Below are 18051 nucleotides of genomic sequence, written 5' to 3'. Positions count from 1 at the left end.
AATAGCTGTTACCATTTATCTATTGAGCACTTAGCAGTATGCTAAGGACTTTGCTAGCATTGTTTCACTTAATTCTATGAATGAAGTACATTGCTGTCTCCACCTCAAATCTTTCCTCCCTCCAAATGACTCGCAAAGCTGCAAGGTTCAATCACAGAAGCAACATTCTCAAGAAACAGGCAGGATTCTCAGCGCATGCTCCTGTTACGTTGTGTAATAACAAGTGAATACCTGGCAGCTGTACTGTGACAACAGTGATAATGTAGTTCTTCGCACTTACTCAAGTGTGTGTGCTTACCTGACTTTTATACTTTAATAAGGAATATCAACATTTGCTGTTGTTAATAATGGAACTTTGATACAAAAATTTCAATTGAAGCATTTAGATCAATTTAACTTGAGTATCTTGAGATTTAAAGTAACCTATTAAAAACTATTACTACTTGTAACTACTTATCTATGTAAATCAGTATTTTCTCAATGCTGTACAACTGGGAAAAAAACACACAAAAACAAATTAGTAGTTGAGGGCTACCATGAAAATGCAACAATGTCAACAGTCTGCAACTTCATTTTTTTATGTGCATCAAAACTGCAGCATTGCTCTCAATCATTTGAAGTAGGTTTTAAATTTGAACTTAAAGATAGTACAATAATAAGAGTTCTGCAAAATCTACTTCATACATATACTTGGGGAGTGGAGGGAGAAATCCACTGTGGTCCCATTGACCCTGGCATCTTGGATACTTGTTCCTTCACTTCTTTCCCCTCTTGAGTTGGTAAGTGAGAGGCAGCCATGGCAGTGGGAAACAGATTCCTATCCAGTTCGAGTAAAACCATCAAAAAGAGTTATCATCAATGATCTCATGTTCATAAACCTAAACATTAATTCAAATGCCACAATTAGTCCAAATGGTCAGAATTTTATCAGCAACTTTCATCAGACTTACCATCCCTCTTTCTCTTAATTACTCAACCAAATCTAAGCTACCAAAAAATGACTACCCAAACAAAACACATGGTGAAGTTTAATCCTTTTATTATCTGTACGATAAAGGATATCTGATCAAACTAACCATAGTAATGGATTATCTCCAAACATTTAGAAATACTTGTATTGTCCAGAACTTTGAAGATAATGATTGTGTAAGATGTGGCAACTAAATTTATAAGACAAATCCATTAGAAATATGAGCTTGGATAGATAAAATACTTAAAGGACAATATATTTAAGCTAGTGAAGACTGTAAGAATAAGAATTTGAACACAAGCCATAATTTTGGAAGAAAAACAAGCCTCAATAAAACAATGATACTTCAAGAGTTGACAGACCTAATTTAGGTGAAGGTGATGAAAATCAGCATGTCCTCTATTACCTAATCAATCTAGGCATAAAGCAATTAGGAGACCTATAATAAAAATTCAAAGAAATTTATCTGATGTTCTTCACATGTGACTATTACATGGGAGCTCTTCAAACATTTCTAAGTTTAAAGCTAAAGCTTCCAAATGTTCTTATGAGTTTCAGCATCTGAGTTACCCAGCTTCTTGTCTACTCACAGGAAGGCTCTTTTCATAAGGTCATACCTAACTGAATTACAGTACTGACCAAGAATTATTTGTTTGACCATGTGATCTAGGTCCCACAAAGATGAATCCTGTGCTATTTGTTTACTTACTACTTAGACTGCATAATAGACCAGAAGGAAACTGGCAGATTTTTCAGCATGAAAATAAGGTCACTATATTACTCAAAATTATCAATTGCATTTATGTTGTTTTTATTAAGTACTGATCAAGTAAAATTCTGCTACTGATCTATCTGCATAAGGTGCTATTTCACAGACTGCCAGTCAAGTCACACTGGAAATCAGTTAAGAGTACAGTAAAAATTCCATCTTTTGACTAGTTTGCTTACCCAATTCCATGACTGTTCTAGAACTAACATTTGAGTAAACAAGCAAAACAGCTCAATCTTTGTGAAAATAGTTTCCACACACTTATTATTTTATTATCACCTAACATACAGTACTGGACAAGAAGTTAATAATTATATCTTGAAATTATTTTTTATAAGAAATATAATTAGGAACATAATTTTGAACTACTTTCTTATTAAGCGTCTGGTGGACAAAGTTCATGAATAAGCAATAGCCATTTTACAGAGAATGCCTGTTATTCTTTAGATTAACAAGAACACAAAGGAGTGCAGAAATTTTAAGTCATCTATCTGTGTTGTCTACTAATTGCACAAGAAAAGCCTGTCAGTGTTCCTGACTATAAGTATACATTACTTTAAGAATTGACTTTAGATCAGAATCATTCAAAATGTTAACAGGTGATTAGACTTATTTCTAATGAAGTTAAAACATAAATTTTAAAAATTTCTCGGGGAAGACGGGTGGCTCAGTTGGTTGGAGCGTGAACTCTGGGCAATGGGGCTGAGGGTTCGATTCCCACATGGGCCAGCGAGCTGTGCCCTCTGCAACTAGAATGAAGTCAATGAGCTGCCGCAGAGCTCTCGGGTGGCCAGATGGCTCAGTTGGAATGCGGGCTCTCAACCATAGGTTGCTGGTTCGACTCCCGCAAGGGATGGTGGGCTGCGCCCCCCTGCAACTAACAACAGCAGCTGGACCTGGAGCTGAGCTGCGCCCTCCACAACTAAGATTGAAAGGAAAACAACTTGACTTGGAAAGGGTCCCTGGAAGTACCCTAATGGAGTCCTGTCCCCCTTCCCCAACAAAAAAATCTTAAAAAAAATTAATAATAATCTCTCAACTCTATTGGTGATTTTAACTCTTTCTGGCCCAAGAAGGTACAAGTTGTTGGTTTGCACTTCTTGTGTCAGTATTTCTACAGGATAGACATTGTAAAGCAAAATTCTGTGATCTAAATAAACCATATGACATTTAAATTTTCCTTTCCAAAAAGGTCTGTACCCATTTTTGTCTGGGCGAATCCATGAATGTATCCATTTCCCCATGCACTCTGCAGCAATATATATTATGGATCTTTTATAGCTTTTACATTTTTGCCAAGCTGACAGGTAAAAATTGTATCCCGCTGCTTAAACTGCCCTGCACTTCTTAAAGTCTCAGGCCAGAAGAAATTCCAAGGAAACTTTCACGATCCTTAGTTGGCATTTTGGCCTGCAGCTTTAAATCCAAATATCTATACATGGTACTTAGCATATACACAGTGGTATTCTAAACATTTCTCATCCAGTAACTTTTTCAATCTTTATTATCATAACCACATTACAGATAAGGAACCTGGTTAAACAGCTTACCCAAGATTACACAGTTAATAAATTGTAGAGCCTATATTCAAACTAAAGCAGTCTGGCTCCATAAATCATGCTATTAACAAGACTATGCTGCCTCTCAGAAACTCATTCTAATTACCAAAGTAAGTATTCATAAGTCCAGGCCATTATTATAAAGTTCAAAATGTGTTTACTTCACATCTCCAAAGACACAGAGGTATAGGGGTTGGCTTTAAATTTAGGATTTGACCCTAAGCTATTTGGAGAGACTCGTGGCCAGGTTCTTTCCTGGAGTCAGCCAGTAAATCCAAAATCCTAATTGAAAAGCACCTACAATGGCAATGCTCTCTGTCCCACTGTCCACCAGTTCTTCAAAGCAAAGCTACTGGCAACCACAAAGGGGAGAGAATCAGGGGACAGTAATTCAATGTCCCTCATGTACTCCCACTAAACTTTATGTTTAATTTGTATGAGAAACTATTTGAACATCTTAGTCACTATTGTTGGCATTTTATTTGCTCAAATCTGGACACCCAAAGTAAATGCAAGCTGCATACTCACTTAAGGAGATCTGGCTAGGCATAAGCCATAGCCAAGAAACTTAACTACACAAAGTACCATGAGAGAAAAAATGAAGAGACTATTTCCTTCTAACATTTATTGAGCACTTACCATGTGCCAGGTACTGTGCTAAGTGCTGTCATGTATTAGCTCATTTAATGATCATAACAACTCTAGAAAAAAACCACAACACAAGATGGGAAGTGGCCCTCCTAAACCTCGGAATAACCTTCTTCATTCAAGAAATATTCATTCGGTAAATATATATTGAGCATCTATCAATCAAGTACCATGGACTGTGCTAGGTACTAAGAATATACTGATAAGCAAAACAGCTCTCATGGAGCTTAGAAAGCCTCCCACTTAGTCTACTGAAATAGTTACCTAAAGCTACATTCCCAAATATCAGTCTAGTTGCACCATAATTACCTGTGGACATTCAACATTTCAAACTTCTGGGCGCCTCCTTTGTAAATTCTGATTCAGTAGATCTGAAACACGGCCCCAAAATCTGGGTTTTTCAAAACTCCCAAGATGCATATGATACACAGTGAGATATGGGAACCACAGACTGAACTAGTCTCTCACTTCTTTTAATTTCTCCCTCAAATTACTAACATAATGATCCTTTCAAAATAAGAATCTGATCATTAGGTTCTGCTTACAACCCCATCAAATGTACACAGGACAAAGTATAATTATTTTCAAAGGAAACCCGCCCTCACCTAGTTCCCTGCTCATCTCTTCATCCTCACCATTTCCCACAATGTTCAGCCACAGTGCAGTTAATCAAAGGATAATATTTCATTCCTTCTGGCTCACTCACTCCACTCTCGCTGCCTGGTGTAACCTTCTGAATATGTAACCTGGTAAATTTATGGGAGACACTTCCAAGCTTCAACTTTGTGTCTGTTTTGTCTTCCCAAACAAATTGCTCTTTTTCTCCAGATCTGACGACTGGTAATACTTTGCTATGTTTTATCTTCTCTATGATACTTAAAGCTTCTTGGAGGCAGGAAACTGTTTCATTAATCTCTGGGTTCTTAGAAGGGATGTAAATTCTACTTGGTGTTAGTATTTGGCCCAAATCTGCTATTTGACCTTGACTTCAGCCCTTTGAAGGTTGACTGTCCTTTCAACATTCTTTTTGGGATCCCTGAATGTGCTACATCAGTGCTCTTGTGATACTATAGATTACAATCATAATTAAACAGCATAACAATGTCAGTACTACAAACAAGGCATACTATTTGGATTTACTGTGATTATCTGGATAAGCACTTTCAAATATAAGTAACAAAGAAGTAAGTGAAAGTGAAAAAAAAGTTATTGAAAGATTTAGAGGCACAGGGATAGAGTGGAGAACGTAAAATTACCAATTTGCTGAAAAGAGGCTCAAGGTTTAAACGTATTTCCCTTATCACTGCAATCTATCATATAATCTCTTTTACTGTTTTGTCCTAAACTAATGTGGTCAGGAAAAATACGAGCTATAGTTAATGTTGTTAACCAATTTACAACCAACACCTTTACCACCTTTATAAATATGTCTTCAGCTGGAAACATGAGAACTGACTCATTTTGTTTTTATCATTAAGACATGAAAGTTTTCATTAAGTTGATTTCTAATCCTAGTAGCTCCCCCCCGAGGGGGGGTTACTCTTAGATAAGCATTTTTATTATTTATTGTTAGAAGCATTTTATTATTAATAGGATTTGTCGTTCTATTTTCCATCTGATAGCTGCTGCAAAACCAGAATACTTCAAACAGATAGTTTAAAAAAAAAAACCTACTTAATGGAAAGAACAGCAAAAATATGACACTTCATGTTAAATATAAATTACATTGTCAGGACAGCTACCTATCTATTATTTGTAATTATTTTCTCTAGAAAAATATCTTGAGTTCTAATCATTATCGATAAGTTTAAATATGAAACTTTAGTATACTCATGTTAGAGAATGTCATTTATTTATTCAACAAATACTTCTTGATCATCTCCTATGACCATCTCCTATGTTCTCAGCATGAGGCACTGTGCAATAAACCAAACAAATCAAGTTCCTACCCTCATGGAGCTACATTCTAGGACAAACACATCTTTACATTTCTTGCCTTAATCAGTAGTAGTTACCAAGGGTCAATACCTAACTGACGAAACATTGGCACATGAATAATCTTTCCATAAAACCAAGTAACATAAAATTTCAGGAGACAAAGCAAAGTCTACAAAAATTAATCTGTGCTTATAGGAGATGTTACATTACAGTATTATGTGAAGAGTAGGTTATACAGTCAAATTTGAGAATAAATCCATTTATGTGTATGTAATGCATGTATATACATACATAAGTGTGTATGTATGCATATACACATGTAGACATAATTTATAAATGTACAGATAAAAACCAGAAAAATACAATCACCTGGAGGGATTCTTAAAACACAGATTACTGACTGGGCTTTAACCCCACAGTTTCCCATTCAATGACACTGGTCTAAAGAACACTTTGAACCTCTCTAAGAAAATACTTCTTTATGTGTCCTTCAAAAATGCCCAGAGAAGCAAAAGATTGTTCATCAACACTCAAAAACGATTTATTAAATACTTGTCTTTTTAAAAATCTGCCCAAATGCTTTACAAATACAGGAAATACATCCAACCTCTAAGACATTTATATTACCACATACTTAGAACTCAGCAAATATAAAACACACTAAGGATTTAGACTAGAGTAGTCAATAGTTGACACCACAACTATATGGTAAACACCAGTCACCAACGGAATTCCCTCCCCACCCCCCCACCCCACCCCCATATACACGCCTAGATCCCAGCCCTGGAAATGCAAATTGCAAGGTTATAATGTTTCTTTAAAAAAACAGTTTCACAGACGATTATGATGAGCACTCAGCTGTTTAAGGTTTGTGTTTCATCTATGGGTGCTTGTAAAATTTACAGATTCCTGAGTCCCATCTGAAAATGACCAAGTCAGAATCTCTGGAGTTTCTGGGGATCTCTGGTAATCCTTATGTTAACCAAACACCCAGGTGATTCTTAAGCCACACAAGTGTGAGAACCATTAGCAGGTCTTAAAGCAGAGATTTAATACGTTAGCCAGTAAATTTTGAATACGAAAAGCTTATTTTTAGTTGCAACTACACGTGCATGCTGTGACAACTATGTTTGTCAAACAGAACAATGAACTGAGTGGGTTGGGCAATACTACGTAAGGTACAATCGCTGGAAACAAGAAGCTAAAGGTAAAACTCAAGGACAAGCCAATAATAAAGTGTGTGCTTAATAAAAACCAATAACTTTGCCTCAAACACGTAAGATCATGATTAGGCTTCAAAGATTATCAAATGAAAAACGTGATAACCGTGGGATGGATTTTTTTCAAGTCTCCGAAACAATTTTTAAAAAAATCACCCTTTAATCTCTTTCTGAATACCATAAACATCAACGGGCTGAGAATCACTGTCCCTGAGTACCAGCCTGTACTAAAGATGCTCCTGTGATGGTTTATATTAAAGTAACAAAACTTAAATACTAATGTTAAAACTTTGAAAGAACCTCAAACTTGAAACCACACTATACTAAAAAATAAACAATGGAATGTTATGGGTGAATCGATTAACACCAAAAATTGAATACTCAACTGTGACCCAAGCCATCAACAATTGAATTTTGCTTGAAAAATTGGATGTAGAAATATCTGCTGAATAAATGAGTGCACAATAATCTCTTATAGGCCAGAGTGGTTAGGTGCTACAGTAGTGGTTTAGGATTGAAAAAAATTTTTAGACCACTGAAATAAATCAACTTGTTCACATTATCCAAGAAAATGCCCATTCCTGCATTCACAGTGAAGGCTTTGACTACTGGTTTGTATATTACCCACTTACACATTTTAGCTATGTTATCTGTAAAGGTAGGCAATTTCCAATTCTCCTCTACCAACAGGTTAAGATACGTTTACTGAATTACTGATACCAAAAGAGCATGGAAAAGTAGGATTTCTTAATTTGCCAACCTTTAACAGCCACATAAATACCCTTGAGAATATATTTCTTGTTACTATTATCAATATGGAAATGGTTATTTTAGAACATGTCTGCACAAAAAAATTTCTTTATTTAATATGCAAAGGCCAGCTATTCATGGGGGGGATACCAATGTAGAGGAAAAACAGCACTCACTATTGTATTTCTATTATAAGTTCACTGACAGTTTGGACATCAGCCTTTGTCAGAATGTACCAAAGAAGGCTCGAATGATTCTAAACAATATCTTGAGACTTCAAGGGAGTGAAACTCTTCTGAACACAACGTAATAAATATTACAATAATGTGAATATAATAAGTTTCTAGTTCATTAAGTCCTTACTTTGTGAAAAGAATTGTTCTGAGTATTTCACATGGGTTAATATCACTTTTATCTTCACAACAATCATATAAGGCAATTATTCTTATCATTTACAGAAGAAGAAAGTGAGAGCTAAAAAGAGGTAGGCAACTTGTGCAATCACAGTCAGTAAATGGCAAAGCAAGCAGCCAATCTCTAGAGCCTAAACTCTTAGCTATTAGTTATTACTACCTCTTTCTTAAGGAAATTAAATGAAAACTCTAACCCATAATAGAAGAGACTCCAAGCTTCCCAAAAGGCAGAGCAAGAACAATTGCAGAATGACTATGCTTGGTAGAAAACACTGTAGACTATGAATTCAGGTGATTTGCAACAAAAACCTATAGTCCATTCATTACAGTACCAGCACTGTTCAAGAGTACTGTATAAGGAGATAATTAGTCATCTACATCAAGTTAATCAAATATTCTACAATAAGACATTTGACTCATTTAATCAGCGAATCAACCCCACTGACATAGTTAAAAATGAATAGTCCAAGCAGAGCAAACTGGCATTCATCCAGGAAACTGATGCATGGATGCTAGAAGAGAGGAAGTTTCTTTTTATTTTTTTTAATCACAAACTATGGATGCAGGCATGGGAATGTTAGTGGCCATCTTTCATACCATATAGATTGGCTGTTAGTGGCAGAATGGGGACAACACGCAAATAGAGCAAAGGCATATAAAACAAGCAACATTCAAAAGAAAGTCAGGGATTATACTCTGAGGATATCACTTGAGACTGGATCTAATTGCCCCTTAAACCAAAACTAGGGTGCGTGAGCCAATAACTGCCTCATTTCCCCCTTTAACTAGTTTGAGTTGTGTTTCATCACTTGAAATAAAAAAGAATCCTAATACACTTAGCAAACTGCCAGCGTTTCAAATGAAAAACAAACTTTACTGATGATAAAGTACAAGAAAATGGCTTTCTCATATACTGCTAGAGTACAAACTGGTAACTTTTTGGAAGTTTAGAGTAGACTTAAGAAATGTTTGCTAAAAATTAAATAAGGGAAAAGATACTTTCCACACATTTACCTACCTGATTTTCTGCAGCCATATACATATGCCTCTTTAGTCAACTTTTCTACTCAGTGTTCTCAATATATAAAATTGGCAGGCACTAATTTTTAACTTACCTTAAAGTAGGGTACTGAGTTACTTTCAAGGCCAAGTACATGTTACACAGCTGTATTTGCTAACAAAACATGTTTACTAGCCTGGTTCTAATAAACATTATACATATTTTTTAAATGACAAAAAAATTAAAATTCAAGACTCAAGAAAGTTCTAAAGTAGCCAAGGGATTCCCAAGCGTAAGAAAAATTCCTATGAAAAATGAGACATAGAAAAGGGGACAATAATGACTTCCAAAAAACCTTTTAAAATCTTAAAATCTTTCTCTGCTTTCTCTTTGTTCATTCAATTATTCTTTCATTGCTTCGTTTGTTCAAATACTTAAGAGCTCATTGTGTGTCAGTATTCTCTTTTATACAAGTTTCAAATTCAGTCTATTTGTGATCTTGCCCATTGAAACATGTTTCAATTTTATAACTGAAAAATGGGGGAGGGTCACTTTAAAGAAATTTACTTAACATCAGAATTTACAAGAAAAGAGCTATAAGAACAAATGTAAATCCCAATTCTTAAAGACTTAAACTTTCTGCCTTTAAACCTTACATTTATTTTACCATAGTATTTTTCAGTTGAAAAACAGCCTCACAAGCTAGCAGGAAAAGGGGAGAGAGTTGTCACTACTAAGCAAAAACTGCAACAATAACTAGTAAACACTTTTAAGTTGTCTAAACATATTGTGACTTTCAAAACAATTGAAGAACTGCAGTTCCATCATTAGATTTTTGTCCCGTTTATAAAGCAATACATTTTGAAAATCATACTTCGAATAATTTTTATGTTTAATAATTACAACAAAGTGAAATTTTAAAATGAAGACACTCATTAAACGACCGTTGAGATCACCAGAACAACTAAAAGGTAACATCTTGGGGACAGTTTTCTTATAAAAATAGGTCATTTCAATTGTTTTAAATCTTTTAAAACAAAGTTACTAATTAAATGGGATTTTATTGACAATAAGTACAGAACATTTTAAACAATAAGTACTTTTCTGAAAATGTACTGGCAAACCAAATCTTTCTAAGCCACTAGGAAAACAATCCTTATTTAAGAGGTACTTAACTTCATTTCTGATAGAGCTTCCACTAGCAATTGTTCTCTATGGTTAGCTTTAACTTGGTTAATTACACACAAACAAACCCTTAAAAACATAATCACTTCAACACATCCACTAGGATGACTACTATCAAAAAACCCTGGAAAAAAAGTGTTGAGGAGGAAGTAGAGAAATAGGAACACTTGAGCACTGTTGGGGAACAAGTAAAATGGTGTCGCCACTAAGGAAAACAGTATGGCGATTCCTTAAAAACTTAAAAATTGGGCCAGCCCGGTGGCACAGACAGTTAGAGCTACATGCTCCTAACTCCGAAGGCTGCTGGTTCGATTCCCACATGGGCCAGTGGGCTCTCAACCATAAGGTTGTCAGTTCAAGTCCTCGAGTCCCGCAAGGGATGGTGGGCTGCGCCCCCTGCAACTAGCAACTGCAACCGGACCTGGAGCTGAGCTGCACCCTCCACAACTAAGATTGAAAGGACAACAATTTGACTTGGAAAAAGTCCTGGAAGTACACACTGTTTCCCAATAAAGTCCTGTTCCCCTTCCCCAATAAAACCTTAAAAAATAAATAAATAAAAATAGAGTTATCTACCATATAATCCAGCAATCCCACTTCTGGGGAATATAGCTAAAATAACTGAAATCAAGATCTTGAAGAGGTATTTACAAACCAGTGTTCATAGCAGCGCTATTCACACTAGCCAACAGGTGTCCATGGAAAGATGAATGGATAAACAAAATGTGGTATATAACTGAATTATTATTCAGTCTTAAAAAGGAAGAAAATTCTCACACATGCCACAATATAGGTGAACCCTGAGGACATTGTGCTAAGCGAAAAAAACCAGTCACAAAAACTGTATGATTCTACCTATAGGAGGTATTTAGTAGTCAAATTCACAGGAACAAAAAGCAGAATGATGGGTGCCAGGGAGTAGGAGGAGGGGAAAATGGAGAGTAGTTGTTCAATGGTTATAGTTTCAGTTTTACAAGATAAGAAAGTTCTGAAGGTTGGTTACACATCAATGTCAATATACTTAACACTGTTGAACTATACACTAAACAATGGTTAAAGTGGGAAATTTTATGGGTGTTTTTTTTACCACAATTAAATTTAGATTTTATGTATTATTTTTCTAAAAGGGTCATGTCTGGCAAATAGATATGAGTTTATTAATTTTTATTGCAGAAGACACAAATTTTAATATAAAACTCAATACACATACAAAATAGTTAATTTTGCACACTTCAAGAGACAGAAAGGGATACAATTATTTTTTAAATTCCAACACCTATAGCTAATTTGAAAATTCTCATCATACTTTACCAAAAATATTGAGGAACAAGAAGATTGGCTTCTCCTAGTTTCAAATTCTTTTTCTAACCCTCAAAGCAGAAAACATACAACACATACACAAGTAGCAGAAAGCTATGTAAAATCCATCAACTGGATAATTAGTCCCAACATTAAAAAAAGAAAAAAGATAATGTTCTTTTGATGAATTAAAATCTTCTTCTTAATAGAAAACTAATCTCACAACACACTTAATTTAGATTATTTTCTCCTAGTTAAGAAACAGACATATGTTAACAATCTTAGATAAGATTTTAACCTTCTTTTTCAGAAGTATCTAAATTTTTAAAAATTGAATTTTAAGAGGACACATCTATGAACAAGCATAGTAATCTAACCCAAATCTTGAACATCTTTGCATAAACTTTTAATTTCACCACCGAACAATAAATTATTACAAGCTCTTCAGGGAAAAAAAATCAGTCTAGAGACTAATCCTCTCAGCTTCCTACATCCATTCTTAACACACAACAAAAAAGTATAACCATAAAATCTTAACCTTGAGCCTAAACACCATTAGCACTGCAAAGACAATGAAAGTCAACATGTAGAAAGATGGACATTCTCCAAACTACACAAAATGCTTTACAGTGGACCACAGGAATGAACTACCACACTTTATCAGTCTAAAAAATGATTCTTCAGTAAACATATACATGTGGAAGAGTGCACTAATATAGATTTCATACAAATTGAGCCACAAAATTAGACTAACAATACAGGTTTGAAGCCTTGCCTTGAAATGGAAACCAACGGTCTTAACTTTGGAGAAATTCACAAGCTAAGGACAGTTCTTCCACCAGGTAGGTTCATAGGTTTTACTGGGAATACTTTATCAACTGGTCATGTTTAGCAAAGATTAATACCAGGGGTGCCAAAAAAATGTATACAAGTGGACACTTTGGTCAATGTTGCTCAAGCAGTAGTTCGCCATAATCAGAAGTGTCTGGACGCTGATGGTAACCACTTTGAGCATTTCTTATAATTGCAGAAGTCAATCGTGACTTGTATTTATCTTTTGTTAATCGGTATGCATTGTGTATTACAATTTTAATACAGTTTTCCTTGCTTAAACTGTATACTTTTGGGGGGCACCCTCTGTATTTATAAAATTGTATAAACTATGGCGTCAAGACAAAAAATGTTTTAAATTATGCCAATCCTAAGGCTGCAGTGCTTTGCACGTATCTTGCTGAAATGAACTATATAACTAGTATATGTGTTTATGATTCTAGTCTCTAAAGTCCAGAGTAAATTCAAAGTAACCTATTTGGGGAGGAAACCAAGGAGTAAGGAATTGTGAAGAAGGAGGCCTGAAGTAGACAGTAGATTAAGATGCTCAAGAATTGATGCTAGATGCCAACATAACCCAGGGATGTACTATTTTAACCAGAAAGAACCCCTTTTAAAACTCTGATCCAATGTTACTTTTTACATTTTTAGGAGGTACAGAAAAGATGTATGACGTGGGGAGAAGAGGAACTAAAACAAAGAAGTATTTGGAAGGACATGCAAAAAGTTTTTAAGTGTGTGGAAGTTTAAACTAGAACTATTTTCAAGTACACAGTGTTACCAAGACTTCTAAATCAGGCACTGGGCATAATCTTATTTAATCTTCACAATAACTACTAATATGGCTGCTATTATTATCATCATTTCAAAAGCAGGACACATAGGCGCAGAAGCATTCGGTAATTTGCCCAAGTTCACAAAGCTAACAATGTGAAAAGGCTGGATTCTAACTTAGAGGTGAGGTGTCTGGCTCAACCACCAGGCATGCTCTTCTTCCAACAAGTGGAAAATCAAAGTAAAATTGTAACAAGAAAAAAGTTACTAACAAATGAGAGAGCTTCTAGACTTTAAATGACCTAAATTAAAGAAGGTAGTTAAGGACTTCATTCTCAGAGATTTTACTTTAATGATCCAATAACTATATGGTTTTAAAAGTCTGGCCTGAAACCTGAAACTGAACGATGAACCTCTTGACATTCCTTTGAAATCTAAAATTCTGTATCAATGTGCTACTAAATAAAGCCAGCCGCTACCCCTAAGGAATCAACATCAAAGGCTCTATGTGAAATCTATTATAACCATACCCATCCTCTGTTCTGATTTCTTCCAATCTTGCAGCTATGAGTTTCCTAGACCTTCTTTAAAGAAAGACAAATTTGTCTCCCCCACCTGGACTCTGGAGGCTCATTTAAAATGAAAAAATTGTAATAAAATCCTTGCCCCTCCATCTTTCAGTTATCTTTTCAAAAGGTTTTTAAATTAGTTTAAAAAGGGCAAAAACCAGACACCTTTAACAAACAGTACCTAAAATTGTTGAGTAGCTACCATTTATTGTTTAACATAACTTTCAGGTTTAAAAACCTCCATATTAAGAAATATGAATCCATCTGATCCAAATTTGCTAAATTTTCAAGAGAAAATTTTGAAAATAACACATGGGACTGAGGGAAAAAATCCAAAAACTAGTTTAGAATTGTCGGTGATGCATAGTAGCTAATTAATTTGTATTAAAACTGCTTATGATATTCTCAACTCATGAATTGGAAAGGAGAAATGAGTACAGTATTGTATATAAAAAGGAAGTGATTGGTGAATAACTTAGTGCACAGTATTAAGTGTGATTCAGCATATCATAACAGAAAACTGGCACTACACAGAGGTAATGTGCCTTAGGTTTACAATACAGAGACCAAATCTTTTCATCAAAAGCACTGTAATCACTTCTGCAAAATTAATTGTAATTTATTCTTGGGAACGCTTAGAATTTAAGTATAGGCTTGTTTAGTCACTTTTTGAATTTTGTAAGTGCTTTCTCTGGTGTCACAAACTGAGAATATATCATTCCATTGAATAAGGACCAAAAAGGCATCTACAAAACAGCAAGAACATAAACAAATTTATCTTCTGCTGACACTGATTAGGGAAGTTAATCTCTGCCAGAAGAGTGGAAGGACTTAACAGTAAAGCCAGTCTACTAACCACAACTCTTTATTATAAATCTTCAATTCCTTAAAATGATTTTTTCAAAGGTTAAAATACCAGTGGACCAAAGTGTGTGTGTGGGGGGGAAGGGTCATTGAATCCCACTGTTTCAACTAACAATTAATACTGTAATATACCACTTAGACTCAAACTTCAAGGTATTCTAAAAACTTGCATTAAATTCTAACAATGATTATTTACTTCAGATGTACTTTGAAGATTTTCCTTTAATATACTTCAATTTCAGGAAAAGGCGACAGTTCTAAAAATTTTTGCAACTTTTTAGTTATGTATTTCATTTGCTCTGATCGCATACCTTTTTTCCCAATCTCATTAAAAATGTTTGCCTAAATTTAGCCAAGCGCTACATTTTCACTAAAATACTTTCAAGAATGAATGAGGCATATGTTCATTTGTAATGTCTGGGATCCTTGACAGGTGATATAAATACAAGTATCCAATTCTGATGCTCTCTTTAAAATGTTGCTCTTTCTCTAAATTCCCGTTACTCCACTCTCAGACTAGGGAAGTTTTTCAAGGCGATTAAAATACAAAACAAAACCTGCACGTGCAAACTAAAAAGTTAGCATCTTCAGGCCACCGCGACAAACCTCTAATGCACAAAGGCAGAGACACCCGCCACGGCTGGACAACCGCAGGGCAGTATCGCTTTCGACCACGCGAGCCACGGTCGGGAACCCGGGGCCCCGAGCCCATTGGGAAGCCAGGACCCGCGTGCAGGGTCCGCCCCGGGGCCGAGTTTTCAATGGAACGGGAGAGGAGATGGGGGCGGGAAGGAGCGGAAGCTCGGGTACAAACGGCGGCGACCGAGCTACGGTTCATTTCTCTCCCGGGGTTTTCTGGCTAGGGGAAGTCCACCCGAATGGGGGCACAGGGCAAGCGGGCTTTTTGACGCAGATAGGGAGGCGGTGCGAGGCCCCGGCGGCCTGCAAGGGAGGGCGAGCAGGGCCCAGCCCCCGGCCCCTGAAAGCACTTTCAATGCGTCTCCCGCCCCCCACGACAAGATGGCGACGCGGACAGAGGGGGAGCCCGGCCCGCGAGGTTGGAGGAAAAAGAGGGGAGGAGAGAAGAGGCAGAAACAAAAAGACGGCCCCCCCAGAACGACGAGGCCGGCCCGCGGGCTCGGAGCGGAGGGCGGGCAGGGGCGCCACGGAGAACGCGGCCCGCGGAGGACAAGGGCTTACTTTTTCTTGTCGTTCGCGCCGCCGGCGCCCTCCATGGCGAATCGGTCCCCGCGATGCCTTCACGGCCGGCGGCCCCCAGGCTCGCTCCGGCCTAAGCGCTGGCTCCCTCCACACGCGGGGAGAGAAGGAGAGGCACGTCCAGAGGTGCGAGGCGGGAAACCCCTCGTGAGACCAGAGGCAGGAGGAGCAGGCGGCAATCGCCGCACTCCAGGCTCGGCTCAGAAGAGCCTCCCCTCGGGCTGCTAGTCAGGGCCTGGTCCGAATCACTGTCCGAAGCGGCGGCGAGGGCAATCCTCGCGTCCCCTCAGACGAGTCGGCTCTGTGCTCGGAGGAGCTGAGGCAGCGACAGGGGGCGGGCAAGGGCGGAGGCGCGCGCGGGGGCGCGCGGGGGGGCGGGAAGAAGTGTCGGCGGCGCGCTCCCGCAAGCCCGCCTCACCTGAGGGGGAGGTGGGTTCCCTGAAAGCCAATGGCGAGCGACGCAGGCGGCCAGTCCCCACCCCGGCCCACGTCTGTCTCAGCCAATCAGGAGACGGTCAGCTGAGGCACAGCTGAGACGCGCTGCCGCGCTCACGTGCTCGTCTGTGTGCAGCTGCGGAGGAAAAAAGAAAGGCGCTGGGGTGCGGCCAGCGCTGAGTTCGGGGACCTGGCGCCTTCTCGTAGGGAAGGCAGGGGCTGGCTTTGGGAGGCGCTGCTGAGAAGAAATTTCGGTTTGTGGGTCCCAAGCCTGCATCATATTTCCTGCTCGTTGCTGCAGGTCTCCCGCTCTCTTTCTCCGCGGTTGTGCTGTGCAGGGTTGCCGCCAGCTCTACTGAGTCCCAGTTCAAAAAAGCAGACTTTTCACGTCGTGGCTGCAAACCTTTCGGTCCCTTTGCTCAGATGTATTACAATGGGGTCTTTCTTGTCAGGTTACCTAACCACAGACCGTGTCACCGACCGCACTCTTTGCCGTAGAAAACACAAAGGTACTCGCCTTGTCCACTGTTTCCCTGTGATGGAGTTTGATTACTAAGTAAACGCAAATAAAAAACAAACCGCTCTTGCTGTAAACCTCTCAAAGGAAGTAGTCAAATCTTAAAGTTTGAAATTATATTAAGCATATTCAAGTAGGTATAAGTGGCTTTAACAAAAGAGCATCAAGCTGAATTTCAGGGAGCAAGAAAAATGGCTTTAGGTAGACTTTTACTTTTTTTGCTTTTAAAAGAGCCCCCCCCCCAAAAAAAAAAAATCTTACGTGGATTCGAAAAAAAGGAAGACGACCCTTAATTTGAGACTTATCACCCGGAATTGAGTTCACTGTGTGAACTGGAAAAAGGAAGTATTCTCTAGATCCCCACCCAGACCTGGGCAGGGGACCTCTGAACCCGAGTTAACTGGATATGGTGGCCGCCAGTATTACCTGTTTGCTAACATAACTTTGCAAGCTACTGAATAAGATTTAATCACTTTTTGGCTTTGGAAGCATACATTTCAAGACTGTCAGTCTTTAAATGTAAAAAATGTATTTTGAATCAGTAAAGAAGTACTGCATATATATATCCACTTTAGATTATTTCTCACCTTTGCCTTTTTAGTTATATTGTTGCAATCTAGCTTTGGTTTATAAGCTAATTAATGTGGACATTTAGTGGATTTCAATTATATTGCTGTGTAAAAACAATGGTCTATATAGCAGCATTAAATTCCGATAAGACAGCTATCAATTCACATAGCACTTCTTTAACTGGTCGGTAGACCCACAAAGATAATGGTTCAAGATCTTAATGTTACTTGTTTTTTAAAAAGATCTAGGAGTTCTGACAATTAAGTTCACGAACTTGTTGCAATGACATTGCTAACCTTTTTTGATATCAGAGTGATTATTCATTATGAATTTGTACCAACTGGACAAACAGTTAACCAAGTTTACTATTTTGGAAGTGCTGAAAAGGCTGCGTGAAAAAGTTAAATGACATGAACTTTTCACCAATAATTCATGGCTCTTGCATCATGACTATGTACCAGCTCACATGGCACTGCCTGTGAGAGAGTTTTTAGCCAGTAAACAAACAACTATTGGAACACG

The 18051-nt window shown here is 37.7% G+C and overlaps 1 protein-coding gene across 1 annotated transcript in view; it reads right to left on the bottom strand.

Annotated features, from left to right (window-relative positions):
- The window catches only part of HIF1A (hypoxia inducible factor 1 subunit alpha), a 40830-nt gene extending 24469 nt beyond the window's left edge, over positions 1–16361 (bottom strand). The window contains exon 1 of the mRNA XM_019750771.3: positions 15990–16361. Within this exon, the coding sequence (XP_019606330.1) occupies positions 15990–16024 (35 nt within the window). The 5' untranslated portion in view covers positions 16025–16361. The remainder of the gene's footprint in view (positions 1–15989) is intronic.
- Positions 16362–18051: the final 1690 nt, after the last annotated feature.

Source organism: Rhinolophus sinicus, chromosome 3 (genome assembly GCF_057876585.1).
Source record: "Rhinolophus sinicus isolate RSI-liver-muscle chromosome 3, RSI-T2T, whole genome shotgun sequence".
In the NCBI taxonomy this organism is placed as follows: Eukaryota; Metazoa; Chordata; class Mammalia; order Chiroptera; family Rhinolophidae; genus Rhinolophus; species Rhinolophus sinicus.
The sequence above is the reverse complement of the archived record's forward strand: the minus strand, read 5'-3'. Positions and strand labels throughout refer to the sequence as shown.